Source organism: Lepidochelys kempii, chromosome 19 (assembly GCF_965140285.1).
Source record: "Lepidochelys kempii isolate rLepKem1 chromosome 19, rLepKem1.hap1, whole genome shotgun sequence".
Classification (NCBI taxonomy): domain Eukaryota; kingdom Metazoa; phylum Chordata; order Testudines; family Cheloniidae; genus Lepidochelys; species Lepidochelys kempii.
In genome coordinates, this window is record NC_136398.1 from 9035040 (window position 1) to 9049417 (window position 14378).

The 14378-nt window shown below is 45.9% G+C and overlaps 1 protein-coding gene across 3 annotated transcripts in view; it reads right to left on the minus strand.

Annotated features, from left to right (window-relative positions):
- Positions 1–13976, minus strand: part of LOC140900341 (RH-like protein) — a 27102-nt gene extending 13126 nt beyond the window's left edge. Inside the window, exons 1-5 of one of the 3 annotated variants that reach the window (XM_073317509.2) lie at positions 12987–13976; positions 9592–9631; positions 6847–7033; positions 3235–3385; positions 1970–2117 (exon numbers count right to left, since the gene is read on the minus strand). In XM_073317509.2, the coding sequence (XP_073173610.1) occupies positions 1970–2117; positions 3235–3385; positions 6847–7033; positions 9592–9631; positions 12987–13226 (766 nt within the window). In that variant the 5' untranslated portion in view covers positions 13227–13976. Of the gene's footprint in view, positions 1–1969; positions 2118–3234; positions 3386–6846; positions 7034–9591; positions 12928–12986 lie in introns of those variants that run through there. The other 2 variants (XM_073317512.2, XM_073317511.2) reach the window with 2 other exon arrangements.
- Positions 13977–14378: the final 402 nt, after the last annotated feature.

Sequence of the window (14378 nt, forward strand, 5' to 3'; positions counted from 1 at the left end):
GTAAATATTGTAAATGTTTAGAGGGCTCTTATGCGCTCAAGGCTGCCCTCTCTGTTCTCCCCATGCCACTCTAGGTGGCAATACTCATAATTTACCTGTGGAACTCACAACTGCAGGAGATTGGTTAATATTTCTACAGTGCTTTGAAAACATAAAGTGCTGTATTATTACAGAAGCAAACCACATGTGTGTGAAATTCACCCTGGTGCAGCATACAACCTACAATGTTTATGTCCCAGTTAAGCTCTATTTTGAAATCTTAAGTGAAACTTATGTGGTGTACAGGTCTTGTGCAGGGTTGAATTTCATTCATATATGAATAAGAATCATATCTGCAGATACATTGACAAGGAAAAAGATTATCAGTCTTCAAGCTTCAGGGTAAAATTAACCACCAGCTGGGGCTCAGGAAGAAAAACATCCTTTTCCAGCACGGCACAATGTTGTACAATAGGAAGTTTTACATCTTCCTCAGAAGGATCTAGCACTGATCACTGTCATAGCCAAGACACAGGACTAGAGGTCCCACTAGTATTCCCCACTATGGCACTTCATGGTCTATGGCAGGAGGGGGGCTGGAAAGAAGGATCCAGATTGCGAATCCCTTATTCCCACTGGCAAAGTAGTTACTTGCCAGAGTAATCCCAGTAACTGCAATGAGGCTATTCTAATGAATTACAAGTGTTCATAATCTGGCCCTGAATTTCTGAGGGGATCCGGCCCTGGGTAGGTTTGGACACATTATGAAATTGCTTCTTTGGTCATTCGTGAGCGTCTGCACTGCCTCTGTGTTGCTTTCAGGAATTATTCATGAAGACCTAATTACTTTAGATAGCGAGCACTTGGGGGTAGCGAGCTGGCACTAAAATTATAATGAAGACTTAACAGTGTCTTGATGAGTTAGATTAAAATACCAATTGCTTTGAATTATACAGCAGAGCAAGAGCTCTGGGAACTCAGCAAGATGAGCATTTAATTTTTCCCTTTTTTACATTGGGTGAAGGCTGCCAGGTTTCATTAGACATGTGCCAATGAGCCCTGGTGAGGTTCCAGCAAACACCCAGAATCAGCCCCTCCCACTGACAGCAGATCTTGGGATGTACAGCCAAAAGTAGCAAGGCGAGCAAGTGCTATAACCAGTGCCCTCTACTAGGATGAGAGGGGACATTCGGCATAGATCATTCACTCCATTCGGGCAGAACATAGCTCCTAATAAAGGACTCGAGCGCTCACATGCCACAGTGATAGGTTAGATAAGTATTCACTTGATTTTAGCCACAGAAATCCATGCCTCTATTTCGATGTCATTTCTTTTAAATATTACATTAATTCTGTGCTGGCACAAAGTGCCAAATTGACAGACCTGGGAACTTACATTCTCTGTGGAGACAAGGGCCTAGGACAGATCATGGCAGTACCAGCTTTGTAATATAAATCAAAATAATATGGAAACAAATATCATTTCTTAAAAAAAAACTTGGAATGTCCATGCCACAGCCTATCCTTACCCTGAGTGTTTTGCATGTGATATGTATCTTCCCCCCCACCCTTTATCTGCTTGTTCTCTTTTGATTCTTGTCTTTGTAAGCGTTTATACAGCACCTAGAACAATGCGGCCTTGATCCTGCTTGGGGCCTCTGGGCCCTACAGCAATACAAATATTAATGACGACACTGCCCCCGCCAATATGGGTAAATCAGTGCAAAGGGGCCACCTGTAGCGGTGAGAGGACAGTTTACCTGCCTTGGCCGTCCTGCTGCGTCTGTCAAGAAGGGACGCTGCAGTGGTGGTTTACATGAGGAGCGGAGACTCACCCACTCGTTACCATCGGACGGTAACAACTTTTAGTCACTGGGCTGTATTTGAACCTTCAGCTTTGCAGTAAAAGATTTTGTGCCCCATTCCCAATCCCCAAAGTCATTCATCCCACTGCCCACCATATACTGAGATGTTCAAGTAAATGCCTTACCCAGCATTGAAAACAAATCAGATATCGGATTAGATGTTTCCTTTTCAATCCTTTTACTCAGTGAAGAATGGTACAGCCACCAGGAGACTGCCAAGCCAAAGTAGGTTCCAAATATGTGAACGTGCATCAAGCTTGTGTGTTCCTCAATCTGCAGGCAACAAAGATATTCCATTCCTGGATGTCATATCCATTCAGGATGTCATCAGGTCCCCTTGATGTATGCAGAGACTTGTAGCTCAGTTACTTATATAGTGTCCTTCTTAGGCACCCTCTCCTATATAATGTTCATGAGCACTCAGTGCACACGCTACTTTTTGCGGCTCAGAAAAAGACAGGGTCCCTGCTCCAAGGATCCTGCAGTCTAATTCAGACAAATAAAGTACACTGGTAGCAGTTCTAGTGCAAGGAGATGTGTAGATACCCTCAGGCTGGAGAAATGCTTCCCAGAAGAAGGTGGTTTGAAGGAAGAAGGGCCTGGTGGATGGGGTGTAGAAGGCTGCTCCAAGCATGGTGGGCAGCATGAATGAGGGAGCAAAGGGGACAATTCGTTATTATGATTGCTATTATTTATTCAATGGGTGAAGGAACCAAAGGGAGGGCTAGGCAGGAACCTACAGTGGGAGTAAGAAGGGGCCACGTGTAAGTTGGGGCAGAGCCTTGAAGGGGAGGACAAGAAGGGGGGAGGGATAGCTCAGTGGTTTGAGCACTGGCCTGCTAAACCCAGGGTTGTGAGTTCAATCCTTAAGGGGGCCATTTAGGGATATGGGGCAAAAATTGGGGATTGGTCCTGCTTTGAGCAGGGGGTTGGACTAGATGACCTCCTGAGGTCCCTTCCAACCCTGAGATTCTAGGATTCTATGATTCTAAGTTTTAACTTAATGCAAAAGGAAAGAAGCCACTGAAGAGACTGGAAGAAGATGTGATCAGAGCAGCAGGAAAGGAAGCAGTAGCATGTTGGCTGGGATAGAGAGGAGAAGAGGTGAGGTGCAGCAGGCCAGAGAGAAGATGCTGTAAACAGAGTGACACACAAGTAGAATCCCCAGCCACGTAGCCCTTCCATGTGCAAAACTCCCATTCATTTCAGTGGCAGCTACATGCATGCAATAAACTGCCAGATCAGGCCCAGAGCGAACCAGCTTAGATCTGACTATCAGTAATAGCGTCAATATCAGACCAGCAAACAGGGAACATTTCCAAAGGAAAACAAAGGTTTGTTTAAAACCTCCAAAGTCTTTTCCCGCATATATGGAAATGTGGTTACCTACCTTCAGGAATCTGACATTGATCCATCTGCTTGTACTGAAAGCTGCCACCTCCACCATCGCCATCCAAATCAACTGAATAGGGTTAGCCTTGCCCAGAAGAGCTCCAGCTGAGATTAGAACAGCAGTTACACTTATAGTGGCCTTTAATACACTTTAAAAAAAAAAGGGGGGGGGGGGAGTTAATTGTGAAACTAATTGAATCAAAAAATAAGAGAGTCATTAGTAGTCAGCACTGGTCCAGACATTCATTATGGAATTTTCATGCTTGTGAGGTAGATCCCCATTTCACAGTTGGGTGAACCAAGACAGAGATTTAAAGGCAGCATTTTCAAAAGTGGCCTCCCATTTGGGGTGCCAACATGAGATACTTTGGGCCCCAATTTTCAAAAGTACAAAGCACACATAACTCTGACTGAAGCCAACAGAAGTCGCAGGTGCTCAGCACTATTGACCACCAACCCCAAGGTGCCTCAAGCTGAACTGAGATGCCCTAAATCAGAAGTCACTTTTGGAAGATGTGGCCTTAGTAGCTTGTTGAAAGCCACAGAGGGAGCTAATGTCAGAGCTAGGATTGGAGCTCTGGGATTTCTGGCTCCCCATCCCGAGACCCAACCACTAGATCAAACCGGTCTCGCTGCACAAGGCATTCTGAGGTTCCTACAGTCCTCACACAGAATGATTCCTTTCCCTTTCCCCACTTCGCAAAAGGCTGTCCACCATTTTTTCCTCCTTGCAGTTTTTAATCAAGGAAACAAGGGATGTTAAGGACTCAGACACACTGTAATTTATAGATGTGTTCTGGGCTGTTCTTGACCTTTACAATATTCTGGAATTTCAATTAGCTGCTTCTCCTGCCTCTTGATGAGAAAGAACATGCTGAAAATCCTAAAAATTGTCCCTGCGAAGGTAAAGATTTTGTCTTACTTCTGATAGGAAATAGATCTAAGAGCATATTACTCTGCAGCTGCAGACAGTTTTCTTGTGTGTGCAGCATGCACAGCTGGGACAGGAGATTTTTATTTAAGGAAACATAGTGCTTCTGAAAGGTTCTGGCCTGAGAGCTGTGGAGATCAGACTCTGTCTATCAATCCAGTTGCTCTCACATTGCCCTGCCAATGTATCTTAACCCTGACCAGAAGAGGTCACCTGTAGGGGCAAAGCGGAGTTCTGTCTCTGTGGTCTTGGGCTCTTTTTTCTTCACTCTAATTAGCTTGAATTTCTAAATGAAAAAAGTCATTTCAGACCGAAAACCTGGAATTTTAAAATGTTGATGATTTAGGAAAAAAGATTCCAACATTTTTTCAGTCAGAAAATTCATCCAACTTAGCCCTATTTTGCAAAGAGCTTTGTTTTTGACAAATCTGCATTTTTCACACACAAAAACCCCCAAAATTGTTGAAAAATTCCCCACCAGCCTAGCACTTCAGGGTTCCTTATCTTGTGAGCCAATCCCCCGAGCCATCCACATGAGTCTTGTGATGACACCTTTTGGCCAACTTTCTGCAAGATCTTCCAGCAGGTCACAGCCCGCAAAATCCCACCTTTAGTTAGCGTCCGTCAGAAACTCTTGCTGTACTGCCACAGTAGTTATTGCTACATATCTAACGATGGGGCAGTAATTTACTCAGCAAAGCCAAAAATCAAGAGGAAGGCATTGAGCAAATGAGAACAGTTAGGAAAGGTCTCAGCTGTTTGTTGTGCTGCTCCCAAGGCCTTCACATTTTTAGAGACACATAACAAAATCATTAGGGCCATAAATGAGAGAACAAGAAATTCATATATGACAAGAACGCCTAAAGGCATTTAAAAAGCAGAATGAAGGTGGTGATTTACCTCTGATGGCCTAACAACTGCAGCAGCAGCAGAAGGAAAACATTTATGCTTGCCTCTTCTACAGCACATTCCATCCTAAGACCTCAAAGCATTTTACAAACATTCATGAATTAAACCTCCCAACTGAGTTGGGTATAGATGGGGAAACTGAGGCGCGGAGGGGTAAATGACTTGCTCGGGATTACACAGAACGGTTGGGGCAGAAATGGGGATGAACCACAAATCTCCTGACTCCCAATTGGGTGACTCAGGCACGAAACCATTCCTTTCCTGTCTAGGAAAGAGGGAAGGAGGGAGCTACCTGTAGTTCCATAGTTATACTACCCAATCAGTACCAGTTAGTAACTGATATTTTGCTTGTATCCTGGCCATGTGTTGTGACTGCCAATGGAGTCTTCTTACACTTAAAAGTAGATGAGATGTTGGAACTGTAAATGCCTTTGTGTAAACAGCAGTGGTATTCTGTCACGGACCAATGCTCTGGAATATTCCATATGAAGCCAGCCAGGACTCTGGGGGAGCCTCCTCTCTCTGAGTATATGGTCTCCAGAGCAAGAAGCTTACATAGCTCGGACCTTCCTGGGTTGGACCTCAGAGCATTCAGCATCCCCTGCCCCACCACGCGCTTCTCGCAGTGAGTCTGCCTGGGCGAGGCTCCTAGGGAAGCCAGAGGGCCCTGCCCCCCAACTCCAGTCAGATGTGACTCTCAGTCAGCCAGTAAGACAGAAAGTTTATTAGTCAACAGGAACACAGCGTAGGGCAGAACTTGTTAGCACAGAAATCAGTGACTTTCAGCCAAGTCCATCTTGGGGGGAGGGGAGACCAGAGCCAGGGCCCTGCCCATTGTTCCTTCTCCAGCCTTTGTCTCACTTCCCGGGCCAAGAGTCACCTGGTCACATCCCCCTCCTGGGTCTCAGGTTACGAAGGGGCGACCATAGCATCCATGGAGGCAGCTGGAGCAGCCCCCAGAAAAGTCACACATGCTTATTCCCACTACCTAGACATTGGTGCAATACGCAGGGAAACTGAGGCACACACAGCATTCATTGAAAACAGTAAGACTCAAATACAACATAACAAGAGAAAATCCCAGCTTCGTCACATATTCCATAATTCAATCAATGTTTGATAACTAGCTAATGGATAAAGGGTTTTCTTTTGTTTGGGGGAGGGTGAGGAAAAGGTAGAGGATATCCATCAAGAAAAGAGCAGAGGTCATGAATTCTAAGACCATTAACAACATATGTAGCTACAACAGTGATATACAGTTAGTAAACACCATGTCTCATGATATAAGATGATCTCCTCAAGGAACTGAAAGGATTATTTCCCTTGAATGTACAGTATGATATTGGCCACTGCTAGAAGTAAGACAGTGGAGTATAGGACAAGCTGTGTGATTGCTTATGGGTAGGACAGGAAGTAGGATATCAGGCCAGATGGACCAGTGGATTTGATGCAATCACTCTGTGCTTCAGTTCCCCATACATAAAATGGGGATATGGCCACACCTCTCTACCTCACAGGGGTGTGTGAGGGTAAAGACTCTGAGGCACTCAGGTACTATGGTAATGGGGCCATAGAAGGAAAGTAATTAGATCAGTAGATGGCAAAATTCAGTTAAAATTACAAAGCCAACAACGCAATAACAAAAAGTCCTGCCAGTACAACTGCGCTGCTGGGTAAATATACCAAAAAACAGGGAAAAGTTACCTTAGCCCCAGCGTTCAGAAATGCTACATTAAGAGTAAATGATCCATTCTAGGATGTATGAATTACCTGTGCAGGCCGATTTTCACTTTTCCTGCTGAGGAAGCAAACAAAAATCCTTCCACGAGCACAGCCCACTGAACTCCAAGTGTGGCAATTAGCAGGTTGAATCCGATGCTGCTAAATCCATATCTTTTGAAGGAAGCCAGGAGGAAGCCAAATCCAAAAATCACCAGGACGTTGACATCTTGAAATGCTGCATGGCAGAGGAACCAAGAAATCAGTCAAGTTATCAGTGCACACCAGACTCCAGGTTAACATCACAGCAGTGATCAATAAACCTGCTGAAAATTAATAACGGTCTCAGAGTAATCCTCATACATTCTGGTGGAAAAGGAGGGTGGTGCAAGACCATGCTGGACTGAAGGGTGGAGGAGAGACCATAAAGTTGGGACAGGAAAGGAGATATAACAGTGCATTTCAAGAGCACTATTTATCAGGGGGCAAAGCCTTTTATATTAATCCATACTGCCCCCCACCCTCTGTGAGGGAGGACTTATTATCCTAATTTCCAAGATGAGGTGAGGCACAAGAGGGTTTAGTGTCTAGCCCAAGATCAGAAGAGCTGGGAACAGAGGTTGGGCAGTAGTACAGTCTAGACAGTGAGGCACTGGACTGGGACTCTGGAGTTCTGGGTTTTACTCCTGACTCTGTCTTTGACCTGCTGTGTGACCTTAGGCTTCCACTTCCTCATTTTGTGCCCCTGTTTCCCCTCCAATCTTCTCTCTGTCTTCTCTATTTAGATTGCAAACTAAGTGTTACAAAAATGTGAACATGTTTATAAGCACAATGAAAGACAGAGGCAATAATATGTTTATGAGAGCACTGGTGATTGCTTTAAAATGATCCCTTGCAGTCAGTCAGTAAAAACAAAAGACCCCATTCTGTTCTCCGTTACACTAAACCAAAATGAGCAGGATTGGCACAGAAGTAACGGAGAACCAATTTCAGCCAAGATCTGTAGAGAGTCTTGTCTTGCTTCATTTTAAAAACACTGACACCCTCCTTTTCAAAGTGGGCCACTAGCCCTATTTTCACCGTTACAGGAGGAGTGCTGTATTTGAGATAATATTTAGCTAAGCAGAACTGCTCTCTACGGCAACTCTGTCTGCTAAGAAATGTTTCTTTGTAACAGAGTCCCCTTATCAAGGCACAGGCGGCGTCTCTGCTCCTTGTTGATTTTAAACCCCACCTTACACATTCACACACCAACTACACACACCCAGCCTCCTACGTCTTGCCTGAAACATCTCAAGCCTGTTTTATGATGTACAAATTCAAAGCGACTATTAAAAGGGGCCAAACGTATTATGCCATAGAGTTTGTAATATACTGGTGAAACGTCCTCACAAAAAGATCTGAAACCCTTGATTCTGCAGACACTTACACATGAGTAGTTTCATCAAAGCCCCTGGGACTACTCCCAATGCATCGAGTTACTCAGACACAAAATGTTTGCTGCATCAGGCCTTAAATTGCTCTTTCCCAAGGCCGGTAGCCCCAACATGTGTGTTAATAGGTATATTCTTATGTCAACGTGCAGGTTTCTACGCTTCATAGCGAGGATTAAAGCAAATGATTGTGGGGGGCGGGGAGGGGAATGCAAGTTTGTGGCTTTTGAGTAATTCACATACAAATTATTAAATGAACCCAACTCAGTGCATGACCATGGGCAAGTCACATCCCCTTTCTGCATTTCAGTTTTTCCCCATCTGTAAAATGGGAGTAATAGAGACTTACCTACCTACCTTACAAGGAAGTCATGAGGATTAATTGGTTAATATTTGCACAGCACTTTAGACAGGTTACACGCGGTATATGTTTTATCATAATTGTTAATATAAATCTTCAGTAAATGTAGAAAACACATTTCTCAGATGCAGGATTGTGTGCAAAAGATTCAATACTTACAACATAGAAGCAAAGTTTGGTACCATAAGACAATCACCAGCATATTATTAAATAAGAAAAAGGGCTACTTTTGCCTGACAGTACACATTTGATGATAAATATAAGGCCTAATACAGAGCCCACTATTTAATAGTTTCACCTAGGAAGGGGCTAGGGTGGCCAGATAGCAAGTGTAAAAAATTGGGACGGGGGTGGGGGGTAATAGGTGCCTATATAAGAAAAAGCCCCCAAAATCAGGATTGTCCCTATAAAATCGGGACATCTGGTCACCCTAGAAGGGACAGAAACCAAGACCCAGCTCAGAACAGCCCAAGATCCTTGGGGAAGGTTGGATCCAGGTTCTGAACTTCACTGCTCAGACTCGCCCTAATGTTATCCATTCCCACTAGCTGTCACACTCTTTCAGTCCTTAAGCTTGATTCTTTGTGGCCCTGCACATTGTGCATTCACTTGCACCAGGCTTTCATCCATCCTGATTATTTTGTATTATCACAGTTCCAAGATCCCCAGTCTTGGACCTGAACCCATTGTGCTAGGCACTGTACTAATACAGAACAAGATGGTCTTTCCCCCACAAAGAGCTTACAATGTACGTATAAAATGAGAGACAACAGGTGGATACAGAACAGTGAGGGAGCACAAGAACACAATTTAGTAGTATTTGACACCCACTTTGGCCTGGTGCAAATGACTGCAGAAGGTGCAAGGCAACAGAGTATTTAAAGGGAAGTACCCACACTGTATTTGCAGTTACAGCTGTCAGAAGTACAGCCCTGTTCAAAACAAGCTCAAATGTAACCCAATGAAAGCACACACTGAACCCTAACAGGCTTGCAAACTTACCAGGATAGATTTCAAGGTCTTCTGATGTGCTTTGACTTTCCTTTGAAAAGCAAAACCAAAATATGAGGATAAAGGCAGTTTCCAAAAAGAGTATGAGCCCAGGGAGACCACATCGGAGACTGGGAGGATAGTCAGAACCCATTGTACGTTAGCTCTGGTGTTAAAAACACACATGAATATTTTTCTTCTATAAAAAACGTTCCACCAACCTCAAACCAACAGAAGGTGGGAGGTGAGGAGGGAATAAAAGCTTTGATGTGATAAGAAAGCCCAAGAGGCGTTAGCAAGGAATAGCTCCTTATCTAAGGCAGGTCAGGAGTGCAAGCCCGCAGCAACGAACATTGGTTGACTCAAGTAGATCTGTGACGTTCAAGAGTATGTACATTTAAATGGTAAAATTCTGATGTGTCAGAGCCATCTTCACCAGCTACCCCAACTGCTGGTGGGCCTTATCAGTTAGCTGGGTTATAATTAAAGACAGGCATGAACTGGAACGTGGGAGTTTTGCCATTGATTTCAGTGGCGCCAGGATGTCACCGTGAATCTGAACCCCTCCCCATATTGAGGAAGGAAGTATTCTGATCCAGGGGCCTAATTCGTGAGTCAGTTAGGGTTGCTTTGTGCCAATATCCCAGCAAACAGCCTCCTTAAAAGCTGGTGGATCTAGCCAGCGTATGGGAATCTCTGGTGGTGCAGAGCTACCATAGTGCCTCTTATACCATCCCCCTCTCCCGGCCTGTACAGAGTGTGGCTATGGAAATGGGGACATGGCTGGAGCATCTCTAAGCCCTGGTGATCCCCAGTTGCTGGGAGCCCTTTGGCAGAGCTAGCATCATTACAGAGACACATGGCTGCCCTAAATCTATGCCAGGAACTGGGCCAGCCCCGAACTACCCCTGACATGGCCTGTAGCTGAGACATCTTGGGTGTAGCTGAGAATCTGACCTCAGATCTAGATCCAAACACTATGGATCTTTTGGAAATTCAGATTCAGTCTGGATGCATCTCTAGTTGTGGATTAGCTTAAATATGACTGGAGGCAGGAGTGTTTAATGCCCTGCAGGATTGGGCCTCTTGTAGTCTCAGAAAAGAGGCCTCTAAGCTCCCTTTTTGTCCTTAGAAGCAGAGAGTGGTCATTAAAGGCATATTGGCAGGGCAGTGCGTGGGAAGATTCCCCTGATGTTGTTTATGAAGTACCCTCTCTGGGGATAGATACATGAAGGACTTCAGGGCTCGACTGCTAAATTCACACATACAAAGGTTTAAATGAAACTTTACAAAAATTAGACCATTAAAAATACAGTTAGGAAAGGATGAAATGCACCCTGCATTCACAGGGGATATAAAGTCCTATCCTGGGAAAAAGATGGCCTAATACAGCAGTTCTCAGCCTTTGTTATGACTATTATTTTATTACCATTGTGCCTAGGTGCCCCTGTCACGGACCAGGACCTCACTGTGCAAGGCACAGTACAAACAGAACAAAAAGAGGGTTGCTTCCCCCAAATGCTTACAACCCGAGTAATATTTTTCATAATGCAACTGCTTTTCCATAGTGGGACCACCTCAGAGCCCCTGCATTCCCATCTAGCTGGGACCCCCTTCACTTTCAGCAATATATCAAGGAAAAGTGGTCCCCAGGTGGAGAACACCAGGGTTAGCAGACAGCACTTAATGCAATCTAGGGCATTCCAAAAGCAACATACTATTGTGCGCTCTCTCTGCCCACTACAGTTTAGCTCAGATAAGCAGAATGATGAAGACTGCCAGACTCCAGATGTCGAGATCTGTTCAGTCTCTGCTCCCGAAACACCACTCCTGATTGATGTGTTTCCCAGCTGGCTGAAAGGCAGGACATTTCACGACCAGCTGGCTAACTGTAAAATAAATGCTTATGCTTTGTGATCGGATTCCATCCAGGGACTTGCTTACTGCCTTCCCTGGACCAACAAGCCACTGTTAGTATTGGAAAGAGGAATACTTTAGAAATGAGGGTCATTACTGTCGATTTTAGAAATAAAATTTCTATACGCTCTTGATGGACTTTAAATATCTTCCTTTTCACAAAGGAGCACTGTACCTTGCTTGCTTAAAGACTGTTTGGGTGTGATGGAAGGACAAATTGATTAGTCTGTAATCGGAACATGCTTTTCTCATCTTTCAGTAACCTGCACCTTATTATGCACAACTAGTCCAAGAGCCAATAGTAATAATGCACCGTGAAATAACGACCTCCAAAGATGTGTCCATTGACTGTCATCCATCCTAAATGATCCCACCATTGGTTTACAAACTGCTTAACAATCTAGTGGCACACATACGCAAATCAATTCTCCCACCCTAAAATGCAGCCACTTCTAGGGAGAAACATGGCAACTGTTGAACAGAGCACAGCAATGTTACACAAGAGCTTAGGGTGGGAAGCAAAGAACAATACTAGTAGTCAATGGTGCTACAGGGGAATGTAAGGAGACTTAAGATGATAATTATCCAAGTTGGAGTTTGGCTGAGCTAACACCCATTATGCTGGGTGTTAGCTCAGCCAACACCATGTTGAAGCTAGTGGGCAGCAACAATTAATTAATTAAGCTCCCATGTGGAATAGTTGAAACAACAGGATGACCTGCAAGGCCAGTGAGGAACGTGAATGATCTGAGTGGAAGTTTTTCCACTGGGGACTGGATATTGTTTGCTAGAGAGGTTTGCGAGTGAGAGTGGCAGAGGCAGCTGAAACACCACAGAAAGCAGCAGGGACGCACTTGTAGCATGACCCTGAGATAAAGCTAAGAGAGATCTTTGAGGTTAAGTGCTTGCTGAAAAGGGGCTTGGAACTGTGAGCAAAGAAATGGTCCCCTGTTGTTTGATTCTTACCAGGAGCAGGAAAATAAGACTTAGTGTACAGTCTTTGCAAATAATCAGGAAGTGCATCAAAAAAAATAGCTAACTCTGTCATCAATTTCTTCTCCCAACAGATACAACCTGCAAGACCCCGAACATTGGCTAACTGCTCAGGTCAAACAGGGTAGCACCATTATGTACTGAGTACCACCAGTGCGCTCAGTATTCTACAAGGAGGTAGACGAGATGGACCCTGCCTCAAGGAGTTTACAATCAAAGTTAAACAGACAATGCATCTTAGCCACATAATTAAGATGATCAGACTAGGACCTTATTGTACAAACCCAGAACAAAAACATGGTCCCTGCCACAAAGGCCTTACAATTTAATTAATAATTGACCCAATTCATTGAGAAGTAGCGATCAGAGAAACGAGACTTTAACAGCAACTGAGAGCACTCAGAACCTTGCAAGATCAGACTCTGTGCTACACATGATGTGCTGAAAGAGACTGAAAAGCAGCACAAAAATGGCATCTGCAAAGTTTCTGAGATCACCTTTGAATAGCATCTCCAAAGGGCAGTGGTAGCGTACAGCTTGAGGCTATTTCGGAGGTGCGTAAAGTCCTTCTTTGGTGAAATTGGGGCAGGTGATGCATACCTATGCCCAAGAGACCGAAGCAGTGTATATGAATGGCGAGAAAGCCACCTACTGGCAAAGAAAAAAAAATTATCAGGCAGGCATGTGTACCTTGTAAATTTTGACCCACAAAGGAATTCAGACAAATTCACTGACATCCACAAATCCTCCCAAAGCGCTCCCCTCGGCCACCTTTAGCAGGACAGAGGATCCATGCTCACTCTAGACCCACCAAAACAGAACGGGAGCAGAAGTGGCAGCAGGGAGAGACCAGAGAAGAAAGGCCGAAGAAGACACACACAAAAACAAACAGCGAAGAGGAAAAGATGGGGGGGGGGGGGGGTTTGTGTCAAATCAGGAAAGAAAAGCATCTAGAATGTAAAAGCGAGGAACAGGAAGGGAAAGACGAGCCGGGGGGAGGGAGGGCAACACTTTGAACGCGCGATTTAAGACGGATTTGGCTGTCCCGAGGCAGTGTTCCCAGCTCAGAGGGGAAGGGGGTTACAGTCTCTCTGCGGGTCGCGGTCACGGAGCGTGGGGCAGGCTGCCGGGGAAGGTGAAGCTCTGCGCGTCCCTCTCTTGCGAGGAGGTGAACGTCAGCCCGCCCGAGCGCTCCGGGACCCGTCTCCCTCAGCCCCGGGTCGGCGGCGGAGGCGCGGCATTTCACAGCGTCGCCCCAAAGGCGCCGTGCGGCCCCAGTCCCGCAAGAGGCGCCGGACAGAGAGCCGCCTGCCCGGGCAGATCTCAGGGCTTCGGGCAGAGCCGCCGCGAGTGACCCGCTTCCCGACTGGCCCGCCCCCGGCCCTGGGGAAGGGGTCCTGCAGGGCGGGCTGACGGCGGTGACTGCCCTCCCCTCAGCAGGGTCCCCGGAGCGACGCTAACGCCCGGCTGGCACCGGGCTCCGCCGCCCACTACCTGGCGGCGGGCCGGGCCGGGCCGGGCCGGGCCCCTCCTGCCGACCTCCCATTGGCCAGGCAATTGCCACCCTTTCACGGCTCGTCCTATAGCCCAACAAGCCAAGGGAGGTAGCCTCTGATTGGCCAGGCCCTGGTCCCCGTCCCTTTTTGATTGGCCTAGTATAGGCCACGGTCTCCTCTCTGGTCCGACGCTTGGAAAGGGCGGGATGCGCCCCCTTCCCTGTTCAGGGATTGGGCGGCTCAGCTGCCATTCTCCAGTGATTTCTCTTCTAGCTGATTGGTCAAGCTGTCCGTCAGTCACTGTAGAGGCAGAGCTATGCGGCGTCCTGGGCGGCTGCGTTATGAGAGACACGGAGCGGGACAAAGGACCTTGTGTCCTCTTACTTTTGGACA